Source organism: Salmo salar, chromosome 23, assembly GCF_965601325.2.
Source record: "Salmo salar chromosome 23, fSalSal1, whole genome shotgun sequence".
In the NCBI taxonomy this organism is placed as follows: domain Eukaryota; kingdom Metazoa; phylum Chordata; class Actinopteri; order Salmoniformes; family Salmonidae; genus Salmo; species Salmo salar.
In genome coordinates, this window is record NC_138313.1 from 49,854,262 (window position 1) to 49,874,689 (window position 20,428).

Consider the following 20,428-nt stretch of genomic DNA (forward strand, 5'->3'; position numbering starts at 1 on the left):
CTAAATTGTGCATCTGATAAAGTTTGTGAGGGTTTTAGGTGCCACGCAAATTTCTTCAGCCTCCTGAGGTTGAAGAGGCACTGTTGCACCTTCTTCACCACACTGTCTGTGTGAGAGTACCATTTCAGTTTGTCAGTGATGTGTACACCGAGTAACTTGAAGCTTTCCACATTCTCCACTGTGGTCCCGTCGATGTGGATAGGAGCTGCTCCCTCTGTTGTTTTCTGAAGTCCACGATCATCTCCTTTGTTTTGTTGACATTGAGTGAGAGGTTGTTTTCCTGACAACACACTCTGAGAGTCCTCACCTCCTCCCTGTAGCCTGTCTCGTCATTGTTGGTAATCAAGCCTACTACTGTTGTGTCGTCTGCAGACCTGATGATTGAGTTGGAGGCGTGCATGGCCACGCAGTCATGGGTGAACAGGGAATACAGGAGGGAGCTGAGTACGCACCCTTGTGGGTCCCCAGTGTTGAGGATCAGCGTGGCGGAGGTGTTGTTTAGGATCCAGTTGCACAGGGCGGGGTTCAGACCCAGGGCCTCCAGCTTAATGATGAGCTTGGAGGGTACTATGGTGTTGAATGCTGATCTAGTGCGTGTGAGCCCTCGTCAACGTCAGCCATCTTCAAAGACAAGCTTTTGTATACTCTGTTCTGCCCCTGTTTCTACACATCTGCCAACTGTCATATTGATAAAAGGAGAGGTAGAACTCTGACCGTTGGTCCTTAACAACTCAGCAGGTTAATTGCTCCATCTTATAATTCAATTGTTGTTTGAAAGATTCTGCAGTCTCCCTTTCTGGTTAGAATTTCTATGACACCGCCCCCTGGTGGTAAGAGTAGGTAACAACACATCTGCCACACTGATCCTCAATACGGGGACCCCTCAGGGGTGAGTGCTTAGGCCCCTCCTGTACTCCCTGTTCACCCATGACTGCGTGGCCGGGCACGACTCCAACACCATCATTAAGTTTGCTGACGACACAACTGTGGTAGGTCCCGTGTGGCTCAGTTGGTAGAGCATGGTGTTTGCAACGCCAGGGTTGTGTGTTCAATTCCCACGGGGGACCAGTACAGAGAAAAAAATGTATGAAATGTATGCATTCACTACTATAAGAGTGTCTGCTAAATGACTTAATTGTAAATGTCAATGGTAGGCCTAATCACTGACAATGATGAGACAGCCTATAAGGAGGAGGTCAGAGAACTGGCAGTGTGGTGCCAGGACCACAACCTCTCCCTCAATGTGAGAAAGACAAAGGAGATGATCGTGGACTATAGGAAAAGGAGGGCCGAACACGCCCGCATTCACATCGACGGGGATGTAGTGGAGCGGGTCGAGAGTTTCAATTTTCTTGGTGTCCACATCAACAACAAACTATCCTGGTCCAAACACAGTTGTGAAAAGGGCACAACAAAACCTATTCCCCCTCAGGAGACTGAAAAGATATGGCATGGGTCCCCAGATCCTCAAAAAGTTCTACAGCTGCACCATCGAGAGCATCCTGACTGGTTGCATCCCCGCCTGGTATGGCAACTGCTCGGTATCCGACCGTGAGAAACTACAGAGGGTAGCGCGTACGGCATAGTACAAGCGGTACCGGAGCACCAAGTATAGGTCCAAAAGGCTCAGATTCTACCCCCAAGCCATAAGACTGCTGAACAATTAATCAAATGGCTACCCGGTCTATTTACATTGACACATACCCCCCCTTTGTTTTTACGCTTCTGCTACTCAATGTTTATTATCTATGCATATTCACTTCACCCCTACCTACATGTACAAATTACCTTGACTAACTCGTACCCGCACCGGTACCCCCTGTATATAGCCTCGTTATTGTTCTTTTATTGTGTTACTTTTTTTATTTTTTTTTACATTCGTTTATTTTGTAACTTTATTTTCTTAAAACTGCATTGTTTGTTAAGGGTTTGTAAAGTAAGCATTTCACGGTAAGGTCTACACCCGTTGTATTCGGCGCATTTGACAAATACAATTTTATTTGATTAGATTTGATGCAGGCAAGAGTGTGCAAGGTCGGTTTTTAATGTGTCACTGGCGTAATCAAGGTGATAAGACAATTTGTCTCTCGACCTGCGTGCACCTACATTGTAATCTTTGATTCATCGCCTAGGTTGTAGCAACCTCATGATGGGTACAGGGAAAATTTGAGTGTCATGTAGTAGCCTAAACCTATCGATGTTAACATTGAACTGGGTCAATGGAATATGAACGATAATATGCTGTATAGAAACAAGCCCATGCTCATAAAAAACAAAACTATTATCCCTTCCAATCGTAAACAGGAGAAATGCGGAGAGGTGCTGACACGTTTAGCTAATGTTACAGTCAACGAGCGGCGTAGACCGGACGCCATCACGACATTTACTGAGATTAGAAAACGGACCGTTCATTAACCTGGTCCCAGATCTGTTAGTGATGTATTGCAAAATTCCAGTTGGTAAGACATGAGTTGACAAGGCAGCACAAACTGACCTGGACCAGGTTAACTATTCATCGGTTTAATGGACCAGGTTAACTATTCATCAGTTTAAGGGACCAGGTTAACTATTCATCGGTTTAAGGGACCAGGTTAATTAACTATTCATCAGTTTAAGGGACCAGGTTAACTATTCATCAGTTTAAGGGACCAGGCTAACTATTCATCAGTTTAAGGGACCAGGTTACCTATTCATCAGTTTAAGGGACCAGGTTAACTATTCATCAGTTTAAGGGACCAGGTTAACTATTCATCGGTTTAAGGGACCAGGTTAACTATTCATCGGTTTAAGGGACCAGGTTAACTATTCATCAGTTTAAGGGACAAGGTTAACTACTCATCAGTTTAAGGTGAATAATAAATACACAATCAAGTTCAAGCTCAAAATGACATTTTTTAATAAAGTATAAAAAGTTTATAAAAAAGTAACAATTTATCACCTGAAACAGAGGTATTTAAAACATCTGAAACACAAGATATATCTTGGAAACACTGTAGAACAGTGATCAATGTTGAGAGACATACTTGAAACATCTGTGGATTTTATGTTGTGTGGAGTCAAAGTGGGGCGGCAGGGTAGCCTAGTGGTTAGAGTGTAGAGGTGGCAGGTAGCCTAGTGGTTAGAGTGTAGAGGTGACAGGTAGTCTAGTGGTTAGAGTGTAGAGGTGGCAGGTAGCCTAGTGGTTAGAGTGTAGAGGTGGTAGGTAGCCTAGTGGTTAGAGTGTAGAGGAGGCAGGTAGCCTAGTGGTTAGAGTGTAGAGGTGACAGGTAGTCTAGTGGTTAGAGTGTAGAGGTGGCAGGTAGCCTAGTGGTTAGAGTGTAGAGGTGGCAGGTAGTCTAGTGGTTAGAGTGTAGAGGTGACAGGTAGCCTAGTGGTTAGAGTGTAGAGGTGGCAGGTACCCTAGTGGTTAGAGTGTAGAGGTGACAGGTAGTCTAGTGGTTAGAGTGTAGAGGCGGCAGGTAGCCTAGTGGTTAGAGTGTAGAGGTGGCAGGTAGCCTAGTGGTTAGAGTGTAGAGGTGGCAGGGTAGCCTAGTGGTTAGAGTGTAGAGGTGACAGGTAGTCTAGTGGTTAGAGTGTAGAGATGACAGGTAGCCTAGTGGTTAGAGTGTATAGGTGGTAGGTAGCCTAGTGGTTAGAGTGGAGGGGTGGCAGGGTAGCCTAGTGGTTAGAGTGGAGGGGCGGCAGGGTAGCCTAGCGGTTAGAGCGTTGGACTAGTAACCAAAATGTTGCTGGATCAAATCCCCGAGCTGTCAAGGTACAAATCTGTCGTTCTGCCCCCTGAACTAGGCAGTTAACCCACTGTTCCCTGGTAGGCCGTCATTGAAAATAAGAATTTGTTCTTAACTGACTTGCCTAGTTAAATAAAGGTAAAAAGTCAAGATTGTCTCCTGTTCATAACAAATGTGAATGGAGCATTTCAATAAAACACATAATTTGAACAAGAAAAAGGTAACAGATTGCAAACAGGTAACTGACAAAATAAACACTTGAGTAAATGAGGGATACAACATTTATTGAAAGTAGGTGCTTCCACATAGGTGTGGTTCCTGAGTTAATTAAGAAATGAACATCCCATCATTCTTAGGGTCACGTATAAAAATTCCCAGTTGCCCATTATGGCTAGAAGAAGAGATCTCAGTGACTGAAAGAGGGCTCTCAAAGGAATATAGAGGATGTGTCTCAGTCACCAGATCTCAACCCAGTTGAATACATATGGGGAGATTCTGGAGTGGCGCCTGAGACAGCGTTTTCCACCACCATCAATACAGCACCAAATTACGGAATTTCTCGTGGAAGAATGGTGTCGCATCCCTCCAATAGAGTTCCAGACACTTGTAGAATCTATGCCAAGGTGCATTGAATCTGTTCTGGCGGTTGGTGGTGGCCAAACGCAATATTAAGACACTTTATGTTGGTGTTTCCTTTATTTTGGTAGTTACCTGTATACGACAATGTCACAGAAATAACTACGTAACTCTTTCAAACATCACAAACAACATCTCTCCTTCTCCCTGATTATTTATCTGGACCCTTCTGTGTCTGGCTGTTGTGCTGTTTGTCCCTGGATGTTCTGGTTCTGGTCGCCGAGGAGGAAGACAGCTTCTTCTTCAGCTTCCCAATGTCGTCCTCATCCTCCCCCCGTCCCTCCCCCCTCCTCCGAGCCTCTCCTCTTCTCCTCCGCTGGCCTCTACCTCTGCCAACCTGGACTCCTGCTTCCTGTTGTAGCTCTCCTCTCTGCTGCTTACCAGCAAATGTCTCACTTCTGTTCCACACTAGGATGTTCACTCCTGTGGTGGAACACAAAAGCCTTATTGTCCCAAATGGCACATTATTCCCTATATCGTGCACTACTTTAGACCAGAGCCCTATTCCCTATGTAGTACACTACTTTTGACCAGGGCAGGCACCCTATTCCCTATGTATTGCACTACCTTTGACCAGGGCTGCTACCCTATTCCCTATATAGTGCACTACTTTTGACCAGGGCTGGCACCCTATTCCCTATATAGTGCACTACTTTTGACCAGGGCAGGCACCCTATTCCCTATATAGTGCACTACTTTTGACCAGGGCTGGCACCCTATTCCCAAGTTGAACACTGATTTTTTAGCAAAAGAATCAAACGCTTTAGAATATTTCCAGCTACAAACATAGTTAGTCTCTTAGCTGATTTGATCCTGGGTGCTGAGACTACAAATATAGTCCAGTATTTAAAAAACACAGACTCACCCATTCCAGATCCTAAAACATCTCCCATCGGATTGAACTTGTTGACCTGGAAAGGAAGGTGTGCAGAGATTTAAAAATTGGCATTATTTTTGACCCAATGATGGCTTGAACAATAGTGCAGCACAAATACATCATTGAAGACTTGTAACAAACAGCTTCATCACTTTCCATATCAAAGTCCAAGGGCTACAGGCTAACATTGACATTAAACTAAGGCTACAGGCTAACACTGACATTAAACTAAGGCTACAGGCTAACATTGACATTAAACTAAGGCTACAGGCTAACACTGACATTAAACTAAGGCTACAGGCTAACACTGGCATTAAACTAAGGCTACAGGCTAACACTGACATTAAACTAAGGCTACAGGCTAACATTGACATTAAACTAAGGCTACAGGCTAACACTGACATTAAACTAAGGCTACAAGCTAACATTGACATTAAACTAAGGCTACAGGCTAACACTGACATTAAACTAAGGCTACAAGCTAACACTGACATTAAACTAAGGCTACAGGCTAACACTGACATTAAACTAAGGCTACAGGCTAACACTGACATTAAACTAAGGCTACAAGCTAACACTGACATTAAACTAAGGCTACAGGCTAACACTGACATTAAACTAAGGCTACAGGCTAACACTGACATTAAACTAAGGCTACAGGCTAACACTGACATTAAACTAAGGCTACAGGCTAACACTGACATTAAACTAAGGCTACAGGCTAACAATGACATTAAACTAAGGCTACAGGCTAACACTGACATTAAACTAAGGCTACAGGCTAACACTGACATTAAACTAAGGCTACAGGCTAACACTGACATTAAAATAAGGCTACAGGCTAACACTGACATTAAACTAAGGCTACAGGCTAACACTGACATTAAACTAAGGCTACAGGCTAACAATGACATTAAACTAAGGCTACAGGCTAACACTGACATTAAACTAAGGCTACAGGCTAACAATGACATTAAACTAAGGCTACAGGCTAACAATGACATTAATCTAAGGCTACAGGCTAACACTGACATTAAACTAAGGCTACAGGCTAACAATGACATTAAACTAAGGCTACAGGCTAACAATGACATTAAACTAAGGCTACAGGCTAACACTGACATTAAACTAAGGCTACAGGCTAACACTAGCATTAAACTAAGGCTACAGGCTAACACTAGCATTAAACTAAGGCTACAGGCTAACAATGACATTAAACTAAGGCTACAGGCTAACAATGACATTAAACTAAGGCTACATTTCTAATGTGTACTCACAGATATGATGCCAGGGGCGTTGGGGTCCAGTAGTTGGCATGCCAGCTCTCCTGTGTTGGCATCGTAGATATCGATGGTCCTCAGGGCACCTGGAGACACAAACAAAGATTGAAGATGAAGCTTTTGAGTCAACGAGAGAGAGAGAGACACACACATAAACCCACCCACCCACAATGCCTCACCTTGATAGGTGTGAGGCGCTGGATAATCTGCTGAGGAGTTGACCAATCAGAGTACACCCTGATCTGGTCATACTGGTCCGTGGTTAGGAGCTTGGAGCAGTCCACTGGATTAAAGTAGGCTGGGGGGAGGGAATAACAGCATGGGGGGAGAGAGACAGAGAGGGAGAGGTGGTCAGGAGCTTGGAGCAGTCCACTGGATTAAAGTAGAATGGGGGGAGGGAGAGGAGAGGTGGTCAGGAGCTTGGAGCAGTCAGCTGGATTAAAGTAGGCTGGGGGGAGGGAATAACAGCATGGGGGGGGGAGAGACAGAGAGGGAGAGGTGGTCAGGAGCTTGGAGCAGTCCACTGGATTAAAGTAGGCTGAGCGGAGGGAGGGAGAGGTGGTCAGGAGCTTGGAGCAGTCCACTGGATTAAAGTAGGCTGGGGGAGGGAATAACAGCATGGGGGGGGGGGGAAGAGAGAGAGAGAGAGAGAGAGAGAGAGAGAGAGAGAGAGAGAGAGAGAGAGAGAGAGGGAGGTGGTCAGGAGCTTGGAGCAGTCCACTGGATTAAAGTAGAATGGGGGGAGGGAGAGGAGAGGTGGTCAGGAGCTTGGAGCAGTCAGCTGGATTAAAGTAGGCTGGGGGGAGGGAATAACAGCATGGGGGGGAGAGGAGAGAGAGAGAGAGAGAGAGAGAGAGAGAGAGAGAGAGAGAGAGAGAGAGAGAGGGAGGTGGTCAGGAGCTTGGAGCAGTCTACTGGATTAAAGTAGGCTGGGGGGAGGGAATAACAGCATGGGGGGGAGAGGAGAGAAGAGGAGAGGACCAGAGAGAAGGAGGGAGAGAGAGAGAGAGGAGAGGGCGAGAAAGAGAGGAGAGGGTGAGAGAGAGGGAGAGGGAGAAAGGGAGAGAGGGAGGAGAGAGGAGAGGAAAGGAGAGAAGAGAGAGTGAGAGGGAGAAAGGGAGAGAGAGGGGGAAGAGAGAGGAGAGGAAAGAGAGAGAGAGGCAGAGGCAGAGGGAGAGAGAATCTAGAGGTCAAATGTTCTTAAAAAGCATTTATCCCTTCTGATGAACGCGGTGTATGTTATCAAGCAAAAAAAAATATTAACAAATTTGCACCTGTCTTGTCCTACTAGTACTGATAACTTACTACGACTGTGACGTGTGGTTGTCTCACCTAGCTATCTGAAGACACTATGACAGTGGTTGTCTCACCTAGCTATCTGAAGATACTATGACTGTGGTATGTGGTTGTCTCGCCTAGCTATCTGAAGATACTATGACTGTGGTTGTCTCACCTAGCTATCTGAAGATACTATGACTGTGGTTGTCTCACCTAGCTATCTGAAGATACTATGACTGTGGTTGTCTCACCTAGCTATCTGAAGATACTATGACTGTGGTTGTCTCACCTAGCTATCTGAAGACACTACAACTGTGACATGTGGTTGTCTCACCTAGCTATCTGAAGATACTATGACTGTGGTTGTCTCACCTAGCTATCTGAAGACACTACACTGTGACTGTGGTTGTCTCACCTAGCTATCTGAAGACACTATGACTGTGGTCGTCTCACCTAGCTATCTGAAGACACTATGACTGTGACGTGTGGTTGTCTCACCTAGCTATCTGAAGATACTATGACTGTGGTTGTCTCACCTAGCTATCTGAAGATACTATGACTGTGGTATGTGGTTGTCTCACCTAGCTATCTGAAGATACTATGACTGTGGTATGTGGTTGTCTCACCTAGCTATCTGAAGACACTACAACTGTGACATGTGGTTGTCTCACCTAGCTATCTGAAGATACTATGACTGTGGTTGTCTCACCTAGCTATCTGAAGATACTATGACTGTGGTTGTCTCACCTAGCTATCTGAAGATACTATGACTGTGGTATGTGGTTGTCTCACCTAGCTATCTGAAGACACTATGACTGTGACATGTGGTTGTCTCACCTAGCTATCTGAAGACACTATGACTGTGGTTGTCTCACCTAGCTATCTGAAGACACTATGACTGTGGTTGTCTCACCTAGCTATCTGAAGATAATATGACTGTGGTTTTCTCACCTAGCTATCTGAAGACACTACAACTGTGACATGTGGTTGTCTCACCTAGCTATCTGAAGATACTATGACTGTGGTTGTCTCACCTAGCTATCTGAAGATACTATGACTGTGGTTGTCTCACCTAGCTATCTGAAGATACTATGACTGTGGTTGTCTCACCTAGCTATCTGAAGATACTATGACTGTGGTATGTGGTTGTCTCGCCTAGCTATCTGAAGATACGACTGTGGTTGTCTCACCAAGCTATCTGAAGACACTATGACTGTGGTCGTCTCACCTAGCTATCTGAAGACACTATGACTGTGACGTGTGGTTGTCTCACCTAGCTATCTGAAGATACTATGACTGTAGTTGTCTCACATAGCTATCTGAAGACACTATGACTGTGGTTGTCTCACCTAGCTATCTGAAGACACTACAACTGTGACATGTGGTTGTCTCACCTAGCTATCTGAAGATACTATGACTGTGGTTGTCTCACCTAGCTATCTGAAGATACTATGACTGTGGTTGTCTCACCTAGCTATCTGAAGATACTATGACTGTGGTATGTGGTTGTCTCACCTAGCTATCTGAAGACACTATGACTGTGACATGTGGTTGTCTCACCTAGCTATCTGAAGACACTATGACTGTGGTTGTCTCACCTAGCTATCTGAAGACACTATGACTGTGGTTGTCTCACCTAGCTATCTGAAGATAATATGACTGTGGTTTTCTCACCTAGCTATCTGAAGACACTACAACTGTGACATGTGGTTGTCTCACCTAGCTATCTGAAGACACTATGACTGTGGTTGTCTCACCTAGCTATATGAAGACACTATGACTGTGGTATGTGGTTGTCTCACCTAGCTATCTGAAGACACTATGACTGTGGTTGTCTCACCTAGCTATCTGAAGATACTATGACTGTGGTTGTCTCACCTAGCTATCTGAAGACACTACAACTGTGACATGTGGTTGTCTCACCTAGCTATCTGAAGACACTATGACTGTGGTTGTCTCACCTAGCTATTTGAAGATACTATGACTGTGGTTGTCTCATCTAGCTATCTGAAGATACTATGACTGTGACATGTGGTTGTCTCACCTAGCTATCTGAAGACACTATGACTGTGGTTGTCTCACCTAGCTATCTGAAGATACTATGACTGTGGTATGTGGTTGTCTCACCTAGCTATCTGAAGATACTATGACTGTGGTATGTGGTTGTCTCACCTAGCTATCTGAAGACACTATGACTGTGACATGTGGTTGTCTCACCTAGCTATCTGAAGACACTATGACTGTGGTTGTCTCACCTAGCTATCTGAAGACACTATGACTGTGGTTGTCTCACCTAGCTATCTGAAGATACTATGACTGTGGTTGTCTCACCTAGCTATCTGAAGATACTATGACTGTGGTTGTCTCACCTAGCTATCTGAAGATACTATGACTGTGGTTGTCTCACCTAGCTATCTGATGATACTAGGACTGTGGTTGTCTCACCTAGCTATCTGTAGACACTATGACTGTGACATGTGGTTGTCTCACCTAGCTATCTGAAGATACTATGACTGTGGTTGTCTCACCTAGCTATCTGAATGTTCTTAAAAAGCATTTATCCCTTCTGATGAACGCGGTGTATGTCATCAAGCAAAAAAAAAATATTAACAAATTTGCACCTGTCTTGTCCTACTAGTACTGATAACTTACTACGACTGTGACGTGTGGTTGTCTCACCTAGCTATCTGAAGACACTATGACTGTGGTTGTCTCACCTAGCTATCTGAAGATACTATGACAGTGGTTGTCTCACCTAGCTATCTGAAGATACTATGACTGTGGTATGTGGTTGTCTCACCTAGCTATCTGAAGACACTATGACTGTGGTTGTCTCACCTAGCTATATGAAGACACTATGACTGTGGTATGTGGTTGTCTCACCTAGCTATCTGAAGACACTATGACTGTGACATGTGGTTGTCTCACCTAGCTATCTGAAGACACTATGACTGTGGTTGTCTCACCTAGCTATCTGAAGACACTATGACTGTGGTTGTCTCACCTAGCTATCTGAAGACACTACAACTGTGACATGTGGTTGTCTCACCTAGCTATCTGAAGACACTATGACTGTGGTTGTCTCACCTAGCTATATGAAGACACTATGACTGTGGTATGTGGTTGTCTCACCTAGCTATCTGAAGACACTATGACTGTGACATGTGGTTGTCTCACCTAGCTATCTGAAGACACTATGACTGTGGTATGTGGTTGTCTCACCTAGCTATATGAAGACACTATGACTGTGGTATGTGGTTGTCTCACCTAGCTATCTGAAGATACTATGACTCTGGTTGTCTCACCTAGCTATTTGAAGATACTATGACTGTGGTTGTCTCATCTAGCTATCTGAAGATACTATGACTGTGGTATGTGGTTGTCTCACCTAGCTATCTGAAGATACTATGACTGTGGTATGTGGTTGTCTCACCTAGCTATCTGAAGACACTATGACTGTGGTTGTCTCACCTAGCTATCTGAAGATACTATGACTGTGGTATGTGGTTGTCTCACCTAGCTATCTGAAGATACTATGACTGTGGTATGTGGTTGTCTCACCTAGCTATCTGAAGACACTATGACTGTGACATGTGGTTGTCTCACCTAGCTATCTGAAGACACTATGACTGTGGTTGTCTCACCTAGCTATCTGAAGACACTATGACTGTGGTTGTCTCACCTAGCTATCTGAAGATACTATGACTGTGGTTTTCTCACCTAGCTATCTGAAGACACTACAACTGTGACATGTGGTTGTCTCACCTAGCTATCTGAAGACACTATGACTGTGGTTGTCTCACCTAGCTATATGAAGACACTATGACTGTGGTATGTGGTTGTCTCACCTAGCTATCTGAAGATACTATGACTGTGGTTGTCTCACCTAGCTATCTGAAGATACTATGACTGTGGTTGTCTCACCTAGCTATCTGAAGATACTAGGACTGTGGTTGTCTCACCTAGCTATCTGAAGACACTATGACTGTGACATGTGGTTGTCTCACCTAGCTATCTGAAGATACTATGACTGTGGTTGTCTCACCTAGCTATCTGAATGTTCTTAAAAAGCATTTATCCCTTCTGATGAACGCGGTGTATGTCATCAAGCAAAAAAAAAATATTAACAAATTTGCACCTGTCTTGTCCTACTAGTACTGATAACTTACTACGACTGTGACGTGTGGTTGTCTCACCTAGCTATCTGAAGACACTATGACTGTGGTTGTCTCACCTAGCTATCTGAAGATACTATGACAGTGGTTGTCTCACCTAGCTATCTGAAGATACTATGACTGTGGTATGTGGTTGTCTCGCCTAGCTATCTGAAGATACGACTGTGGTTGTCTCACCAAGCTATCTGAAGACACTATGACTGTGGTCGTCTCACCTAGCTATCTGAAGACACTATGACTGTGATGTGTGGTTGTCTCACCTAGCTATCTGAAGATACTATGACTGTGGTTGTCTCACATAGCTATCTGAAGACACTATGACTGTGGTTGTCTCACCTAGCTATCTGAAGACACTACAACTGTGACATGTGGTTGTCTCACCTAGCTATCTGAAGATACTATGACTGTGGTTGTCTCACCTAGCTATCTGAAGATACTATGACTGTGGTTGTCTCACCTAGCTATCTGAAGAAGCTATCTGAAGACACTATGACTGTGGTCGTCTCACCTAGCTATCTGAAGACACTATGACTGTGACGTGTGGTTGTCTCACCTAGCTATCTGAAGATACTATGACTGTGGTTGTCTCACATAGCTATCTGAAGACACTATGACTGTGGTTGTCTCACCTAGCTATCTGAAGACACTACAACTGTGACATGTGGTTGTCTCACCTAGCTATCTGAAGACACTATGACTGTGGTTGTCTCACCTAGCTATCTGAAGACACTATGACTGTGGTTGTCTCACCTAGCTATCTGAAGATACTATGACTGTGGTTTTCTCACCTAGCTATCTGAAGACACTACAACTGTGACATGTGGTTGTCTCACCTAGCTATCTGAAGAACTATGACTGTGGTTGTCTCACCTAGCTATCTGAAGATACTATGACTGTGGTTGTCTCACATAGCTATCTGAAGACACTACAACTGTGACATGTGGTTGTCTCACCTAGCTATCTGAAGACACTATGACTGTGGTTGTCTCACCTAGCTATCTGAAGATACTATGACAGTGGTTGTCTCACCTAGCTATCTGAAGATACTATGACTGTGGTATGTGGTTGTCTCGCCTAGCTATCTGAAGATACGACTGTGGTTGTCTCACCAAGCTATCTGAAGACACTATGACTGTGGTCGTCTCACCTAGCTATCTGAAGACACTATGACTGTGATGTGTGGTTGTCTCACCTAGCTATCTGAAGATACTATGACTGTGGTATGTGGTTGTCTCACCTAGCTATCTGAAGACACTACAACTGTGACATGTGGTTGTCTCACCTAGCTATCTGAAGACACTATGACTGTGGTTGTCTCACCTAGCTATCTGAAGACACTATGACTGTGGTTGTCTCACCTAGCTATCTGAAGATACTATGACTGTGGTTTTCTCACCTAGCTATCTGAAGACACTACAACTGTGACATGTGGTTGTCTCACCTAGCTATCTGAAGACACTATGACTGTGGTTGTCTCACCTAGCTATCTGAAGATACTATGACTGTGGTTGTCTCATCTAGCTATCTGAAGATACTATGACTGTGGTTGTCTCACCTAGCTATCTGAAGATACTATGACTGTGGTTGTCTCACCTAGCTATCTGAAGATACTATGACTGTGGTTGTCTCACCTAGCTATCTGAAGATACTATGACAGTGGTTGTCTCACCTAGCTATCTGAAGATACTATGACTGTGGTATGTGGTTGTCTCGCCTAGCTATCTGAAGATACGACTGTGGTTGTCTCACCAAGCTATCTGAAGACACTATGACTGTGGTCGTCTCACCTAGCTATCTGAAGACACTATGACTGTGATGTGTGGTTGTCTCACCTAGCTATCTGCAGATACTATGACTGTGGTTGTCTCACATAGCTATCTGAAGACACTATGACTGTGGTTGTCTCACCTAGCTATCTGAAGACACTACAACTGTGACATGTGGTTGTCTCACCTAGCTATCTGAAGATACTATGACTGTGGTTGTCTCACCTAGCTATCTGAAGATACTATGACTGTGGTTGTCTCACCTAGCTATCTGAAGATACTATGACTGTGGTATGTGGTTGTCTCACCTAGCTATCTGAAGACACTATGACTGTGACATGTGGTTGTCTCACCTAGCTACCTGAAGACACTATGACTGTGGTTGTCTCACCTAGCTATCTGAAGACACTATGACTGTGGTTGTCTCACCTAGCTATCTGAAGATACTATGACTGTGGTTGTCTCACCTAGCTATCTGAAGACACTACAACTGTGACATGTGGTTGTCTCACCTAGCTATCTGAAGATACTATGACTGTGGTTGTCTCACCTAGCTATCTGAAGATACTATGACTGTGGTTGTCTCATCTAGCTATCTGAAGACACTATGACTGTGGTTGTCTCACCTAGCTATCTGAAGATACTATGACTGTGACATGTGGTTGTCTCACCTAGCTATCTGAAGACACTATGACTGTGGTTGTCTCACCTAGCTATCTGAAGATACTATGACTGTGGTATGTGGTTGTCTCACCTAGCTATCTGAAGATACTATGACTGTGGTATGTGGTTGTCTCACCTAGCTATCTGAAGACACTATGACTGTGACATGTGGTTGTCTCACCTAGCTATCTGAAGACACTATGACTGTGGTTGTCTCACCTAGCTATCTGAAGACACTATGACTGTGGTTGTCTCACCTAGCTATCTGAAGATACTATGACTGTGGTTTTCTCACCTAGCTATCTGAAGACACTACAACTGTGACATGTGGTTGTCTCACCTAGCTATCTGAAGACACTATGACTGTGGTTGTCTCACCTAGCTATATGAAGACACTATGACTGTGGTATGTGGTTGTCTCACCTAGCTATCTGAAGACACTATGACTGTGGTTGTCTCACCTAGCTATCTGAAGATACTATGACTGTGGTTGTCTCACCTAGCTATCTGAAGACACTACAACTGTGGTATGTGGTTGTCTCACCTAGCTATCTGAAGATACTATGACTGTGGTTGTCTCACCTAGCTATTTGAAGATACTATGACTGTGGTTGTCTCATCTAGCTATCTGAAGACACTATGACTGTGGTTGTCTCACCTAGCTATCTGAAGATACTATGACTGAGCTATCTGAAGATACTATGACTGTGGTTGTCTCACCTAGCTATCTGAAGATACTATGACTGTGGTATGTGGTTGTCTCGCCTAGCTATCTGAAGATACGACTGTGGTTGTCTCACCAAGCTATCTGAAGACACTATGACTGTGGTCGTCTCACCTAGCTATCTGAAGACACTATGACTGTGATGTGTGGTTGTCTCACCTAGCTATCTGAAGATACTATGACTGTGGTTGTCTCACCTAGCTATCTGAAGACACTATGACTGTGGTTGTCTCACCTAGCTATCTGAAGACACTACAACTGTGACATGTGGTTGTCTCACCTAGCTATCTGAAGATACTATGACTGTGGTTGTCTCACCTAGCTATCTGAAGATACTATGACTGTGGTTGTCTCACCTAGCTATCTGAAGATACTATGACTGTGGTATGTGGTTGTCTCACCTAGCTATCTGAAGACACTATGACTGTGACATGTGGTTGTCTCACCTAGCTACCTGAAGACACTATGACTGTGGTTGTCTCACCAAGCTATCTGAAGACACTATGACTGTGGTCGTCTCACCTAGCTATCTGAAGACACTATGACTGTGATGTGTGGTTGTCTCACCTAGCTATCTGAAGATACTATGACTGTGGTTGTCTCACATAGCTATCTGAAGACACTATGACTGTGGTTGTCTCACCTAGCTATCTGAAGACACTACAACTGTGACATGTGGTTGTCTCACCTAGCTATCTGAAGACACTATGACTGTGGTTGTCTCACCTAGCTATCTGAAGACACTATGACTGTGGTTGTCTCACCTAGCTATCTGAAGATACTATGACTGTGGTTTTCTCACCTAGCTATCTGAAGACACTACAACTGTGACATGTGGTTGTCTCACCTAGCTATCTGAAGACACTATGACTGTGGTTGTCTCACCTAGCTATATGAAGACACTATGACTGTGGTATGTGGTTGTCTCACCTAGCTATCTGAAGATACTATGACTGTGGTTGTCTCACCTAGCTATCTGAAGATACTATGACTGTGGTTGTCTCACCTAGCTATCTGAAGATACTAGGACTGTGGTTGTATCACCTAAGCTATCTGAAGACACTATGACTGTGGTCGTCTCACCTAGCTATCTGAAGACACTATGACTGTGATGTGTGGTTGTCTCACCTAGCTATCTGAAGATACTATGACTGTGGTTGTCTCACATAGCTATCTGAAGACACTATGACTGTGGTTGTCTCACCTAGCTATCTGAAGACACTACAACTGTGACATGTGGTTGTCTCACCTAGCTATCTGAAGATACTATGACTGTGGTTGTCTCACCTAGCTATCTGAAGATACTATGACTGTGGTTGTCTCACCTAGCTATCTGAAGATACTATGACTGTGGTATGTGGTTGTCTCACCTAGCTATCTGAAGACACTATGACTGTGACATGTGGTTGTCTCACCTAGCTACCTGAAGACACTATGACTGTGGTTGTCTCACCTAGCTATCTGAAGACACTATGACTGTGGTTGTCTCACCTAGCTATCTGAAGATACTATGACTGTGGTTGTCTCACCTAGCTATCTGAAGACACTACAACTGTGACATGTGGTTGTCTCACCTAGCTATCTGAAGATACTATGACTGTGGTTGTCTCACCTAGCTATTTGAAGATACTATGACTGTGGTTGTCTCATCTAGCTATCTGAAGACACTATGACTGTGGTTGTCTCACCTAGCTATCTGAAGATACTATGACTGTGACATGTGGTTGTCTCACCTAGCTATCTGAAGACACTATGACTGTGGTTGTCTCACCTAGCTATCTGAAGATACTATGACTGTGGTATGTGGTTGTCTCACCTAGCTATCTGAAGATACTATGACTGTGGTATGTGGTTGTCTCACCTAGCTATCTGAAGACACTATGACTGTGACATGTGGTTGTCTCACCTAGCTATCTGAAGACACTATGACTGTGGTTGTCTCACCTAGCTATCTGAAGACACTATGACTGTGGTTGTCTCACCTAGCTATCTGAAGATACTATGACTGTGGTTTTCTCACCTTGTGGTTGTCTCACCTAGCTATCTGAAGACACTATGACTGTGGTTGTCTCACCTAGCTATATGAAGACACTATGACTGTGGTATGTGGTTGTCTCACCTAGCTATCTGAAGATACTATGACTGTGGTTGTCTCACCTAGCTATCTGAAGATACTATGACTGTGGTTGTCTCACCTAGCTATCTGAAGATACTAGGACTGTGGTTGTCTCACCTAGCTATCTGAAGACACTATGACTGTGACATGTGGTTGTCTCACCTAGCTATCTGAAGATACTATGACTGTGGTTGTCTCACCTAGCTATCTGAATGTTCTTAAAAAGCATTTATCCCTTCTGATGAACGCGGTGTATGTCATCAAGCAAAAAAAAAATATTAACAAATTTGCACCTGTCTTGTCCTACTAGTACTGATAACTTACTACGACTGTGACGTGTGGTTGTCTCACCTAGCTATCTGAAGACACTATGACTGTGGTTGTCTCACCTAGCTATCTGAAGATACTATGACTGTGGTTGTCTCACCTAGCTATCTGAAGATACTATGACTGTGGTATGTGGTTGTCTCGCCTAGCTATCTGAAGATACGACTGTGGTTGTCTCACCAAGCTATCTGAAGACACTATGACTGTGGTCGTCTCACCTAGCTATCTGAAGACACTATGACTGTGATGTGTGGTTGTCTCACCTAGCTATCTGAAGATACTATGACTGTGGTTGTCTCACCTAGCTATCTGAAGACACTATGACTGTGGTTGTCTCACCTAGCTATCTGAAGACACTACAACTGTGACATGTGGTTGTCTCACCTAGCTATCTGAAGATACTATGACTGTGGTTGTCTCACCTAGCTATCTGAAGATACTATGACTGTGGTTGTCTCACCTAGCTATCTGAAGATACTATGACTGTGGTATGTGGTTGTCTCACCTAGCTATCTGAAGACACTATGACTGTGACATGTGGTTGTCTCACCTAGCTACCTGAAGACACTATGACTGTGGTTGTCTCACCTAGCTATCTGAAGACACTATGACTGTGGTTGTCTCACCTAGCTATCTGAAGATACTATGACTGTGGTTGTCTCACCTAGCTATCTGAAGACACTACAACTGTGACATGTGGTTGTCTCACCTAGCTATCTGAAGATACTATGACTGTGGTTGTCTCACCTAGCTATCTGAAGATACTATGACTGTGGTTGTCTCATCTAGCTATCTGAAGACACTATGACTGTGGTTGTCTCACCTAGCTATCTGAAGATACTATGACTGTGACATGTGGTTGTCTCACCTAGCTATCTGAAGACACTATGACTGTGGTTGTCTCACCTAGCTATCTGAAGATACTATGACTGTGGTTGTCTCACCTAGCTATCTGAAGATACTATGACTGTGGTATGTGGTTGTCTCACCTAGCTATCTGAAGACACTATGACTGTGACATGTGGTTGTCTCACCTAGCTACCTGAAGACACTATGACTGTGGTTGTCTCACCTAGCTATCTGAAGACACTATGACTGTGGTTGTCTCACCTAGCTATCTGAAGATACTATGACTGTGGTTGTCTCACCTAGCTATCTGAAGACACTACAACTGTGACATGTGGTTGTCTCACCTAGCTATCTGAAGACACTATGACTGTGGTTGTCTCACCTAGCTATCTGAAGATACTATGACTGTGGTTGTCTCACCTAGCTATCTGAAGACACTACAACTGTGACATGTGGTTGTCTCACCTAGCTATCTGAAGTGTGGTTGTCTCACCTAGCTATCTGAAGACACTATGACTGTGGTTGTCTCACCTAGCTATCTGAAGATACTATGACTGTGGTATGTGGTTGTCTCACCTAGCTATCTGAAGATACTATGACTGTGGTATGTGGTTGTCTCACCTAGCTATCTGAAGACACTATGACTGTGACATGTGGTTGTCTCACCTAGCTATCTGAAGACACTATGACTGTGGTTGTCTCACCTAGCTATCTGAAGACACTATGACTGTGGTTGTCTCACCTAGCTATCTGAAGACACTATGACTGTGGTTGTCTCACCTAGCTATCTGAAGACACTATGACTGTGGTTGTCTCACCTAGCTATCTGAAGATACTATGACTGTGGTTGTCTCACCTAGCTATCTGAAGATACTATGACTGTGGTTGTCTCACCTAGCTATCTGAAGATACTAGGACTGTGGTTGTCTCACCTAGCTATCTGAAGACACTATGACTGTGACATGTGGTTGTCTCACCTAGCTATCTGAAGATACTGACGTGACTGTGGTTGTCTCACCTAGCTATCTGAATGTTCTTAAAAAGCATTTATCCCTTCTGATGAACGCGGTGTATGTCATCAAGCAAAAAAAAAATATTAACAAATTTGCACCTGTCTTGTCCTACTAGTACTGATAACTTACTACGACTGTGACGTGTGGTTGTCTCACCTAGCTATCTGAAGACACTATGACTGTGGTTGTCTCACCTAGCTATCTGAAGATACTATGACTGTGGTTGTCTCACCTAGCTATCTGAAGATACTATGACTGTGGTTTTCTCACCTAGCTATCTGAAGATACTATGACTGTGGTTGTCTAACCTAGCTATCTGAAGATACTATGACTGTGGTTGTCTCACCTAGGTATCTGAAGATACTATGACTGTGGTTGTCTCACCTAGCTATCTGAAGATACTATGACTGTGGTATGTGGTTGTCTCACCTAGCTATCTGAAGATACGACTGTGGTTGTCTCACCTAGCTATCTGAAGACACTATGACTGTGGTCGTCTCACCTAGCTATCTGAAGACACTATGACTGTGACGTGTGGTTGTCTCACCTAGCTATCTGAAGATACTATGACTGTGGTTGTCTCACCTAGCTATCTGAAGATACTATGACTGTGGTTGTCTCACCTAGCTATCTGAAGATACTAGGACTGTGGTTGTCTCACCTAGCTATCTGAAGACACTATGACTGTGACATGTGGTTGTCTCACCTAGCTATCTGAAGACACTATGACTGTGGTTGTCTCACCTAGCTATCTGAAGACACTATGACTGTGGTTGTCTCACCTAGCTATCTGAAGATACTATGACTGTGGTTTTCTCACCTAGCTATCTGAAGACACTACAACTGTGACATGTGGTTGTCTCACCTAGCTATCTGAAGACACTATGACTGTGGTTGTCTCACCTAGCTATATGAAGACACTATGACTGTGGTATGTGGTTGTCTCACCTAGCTATCTGAAGACACTATGACTGTGGTTGTCTCACCTAGCTATCT

The 20,428-nt window shown here is 44.0% G+C and overlaps 1 protein-coding gene across 1 annotated transcript in view; it reads right to left on the reverse strand.

Annotated features, from left to right (window-relative positions):
* Positions 1-2,872: 2,872 nt before the first annotated feature.
* Positions 2,873-20,428, reverse strand: part of LOC123729839 (uncharacterized) — a 59,452-nt gene continuing 41,896 nt past the window's right edge. The window contains exons 2-5 of the mRNA XM_082968265.1: positions 6,701-6,819; positions 6,519-6,638; positions 5,230-5,275; positions 2,873-4,787 (exon numbers count right to left, since the gene is read on the reverse strand). Coding sequence (XP_082824391.1) covers positions 4,516-4,787; positions 5,230-5,275; positions 6,519-6,638; positions 6,701-6,819 — 557 coding nt within the window. The 3' untranslated portion in view covers positions 2,873-4,515. The remainder of the gene's footprint in view (positions 4,788-5,229; positions 5,276-6,518; positions 6,639-6,700; positions 6,820-20,428) is intronic.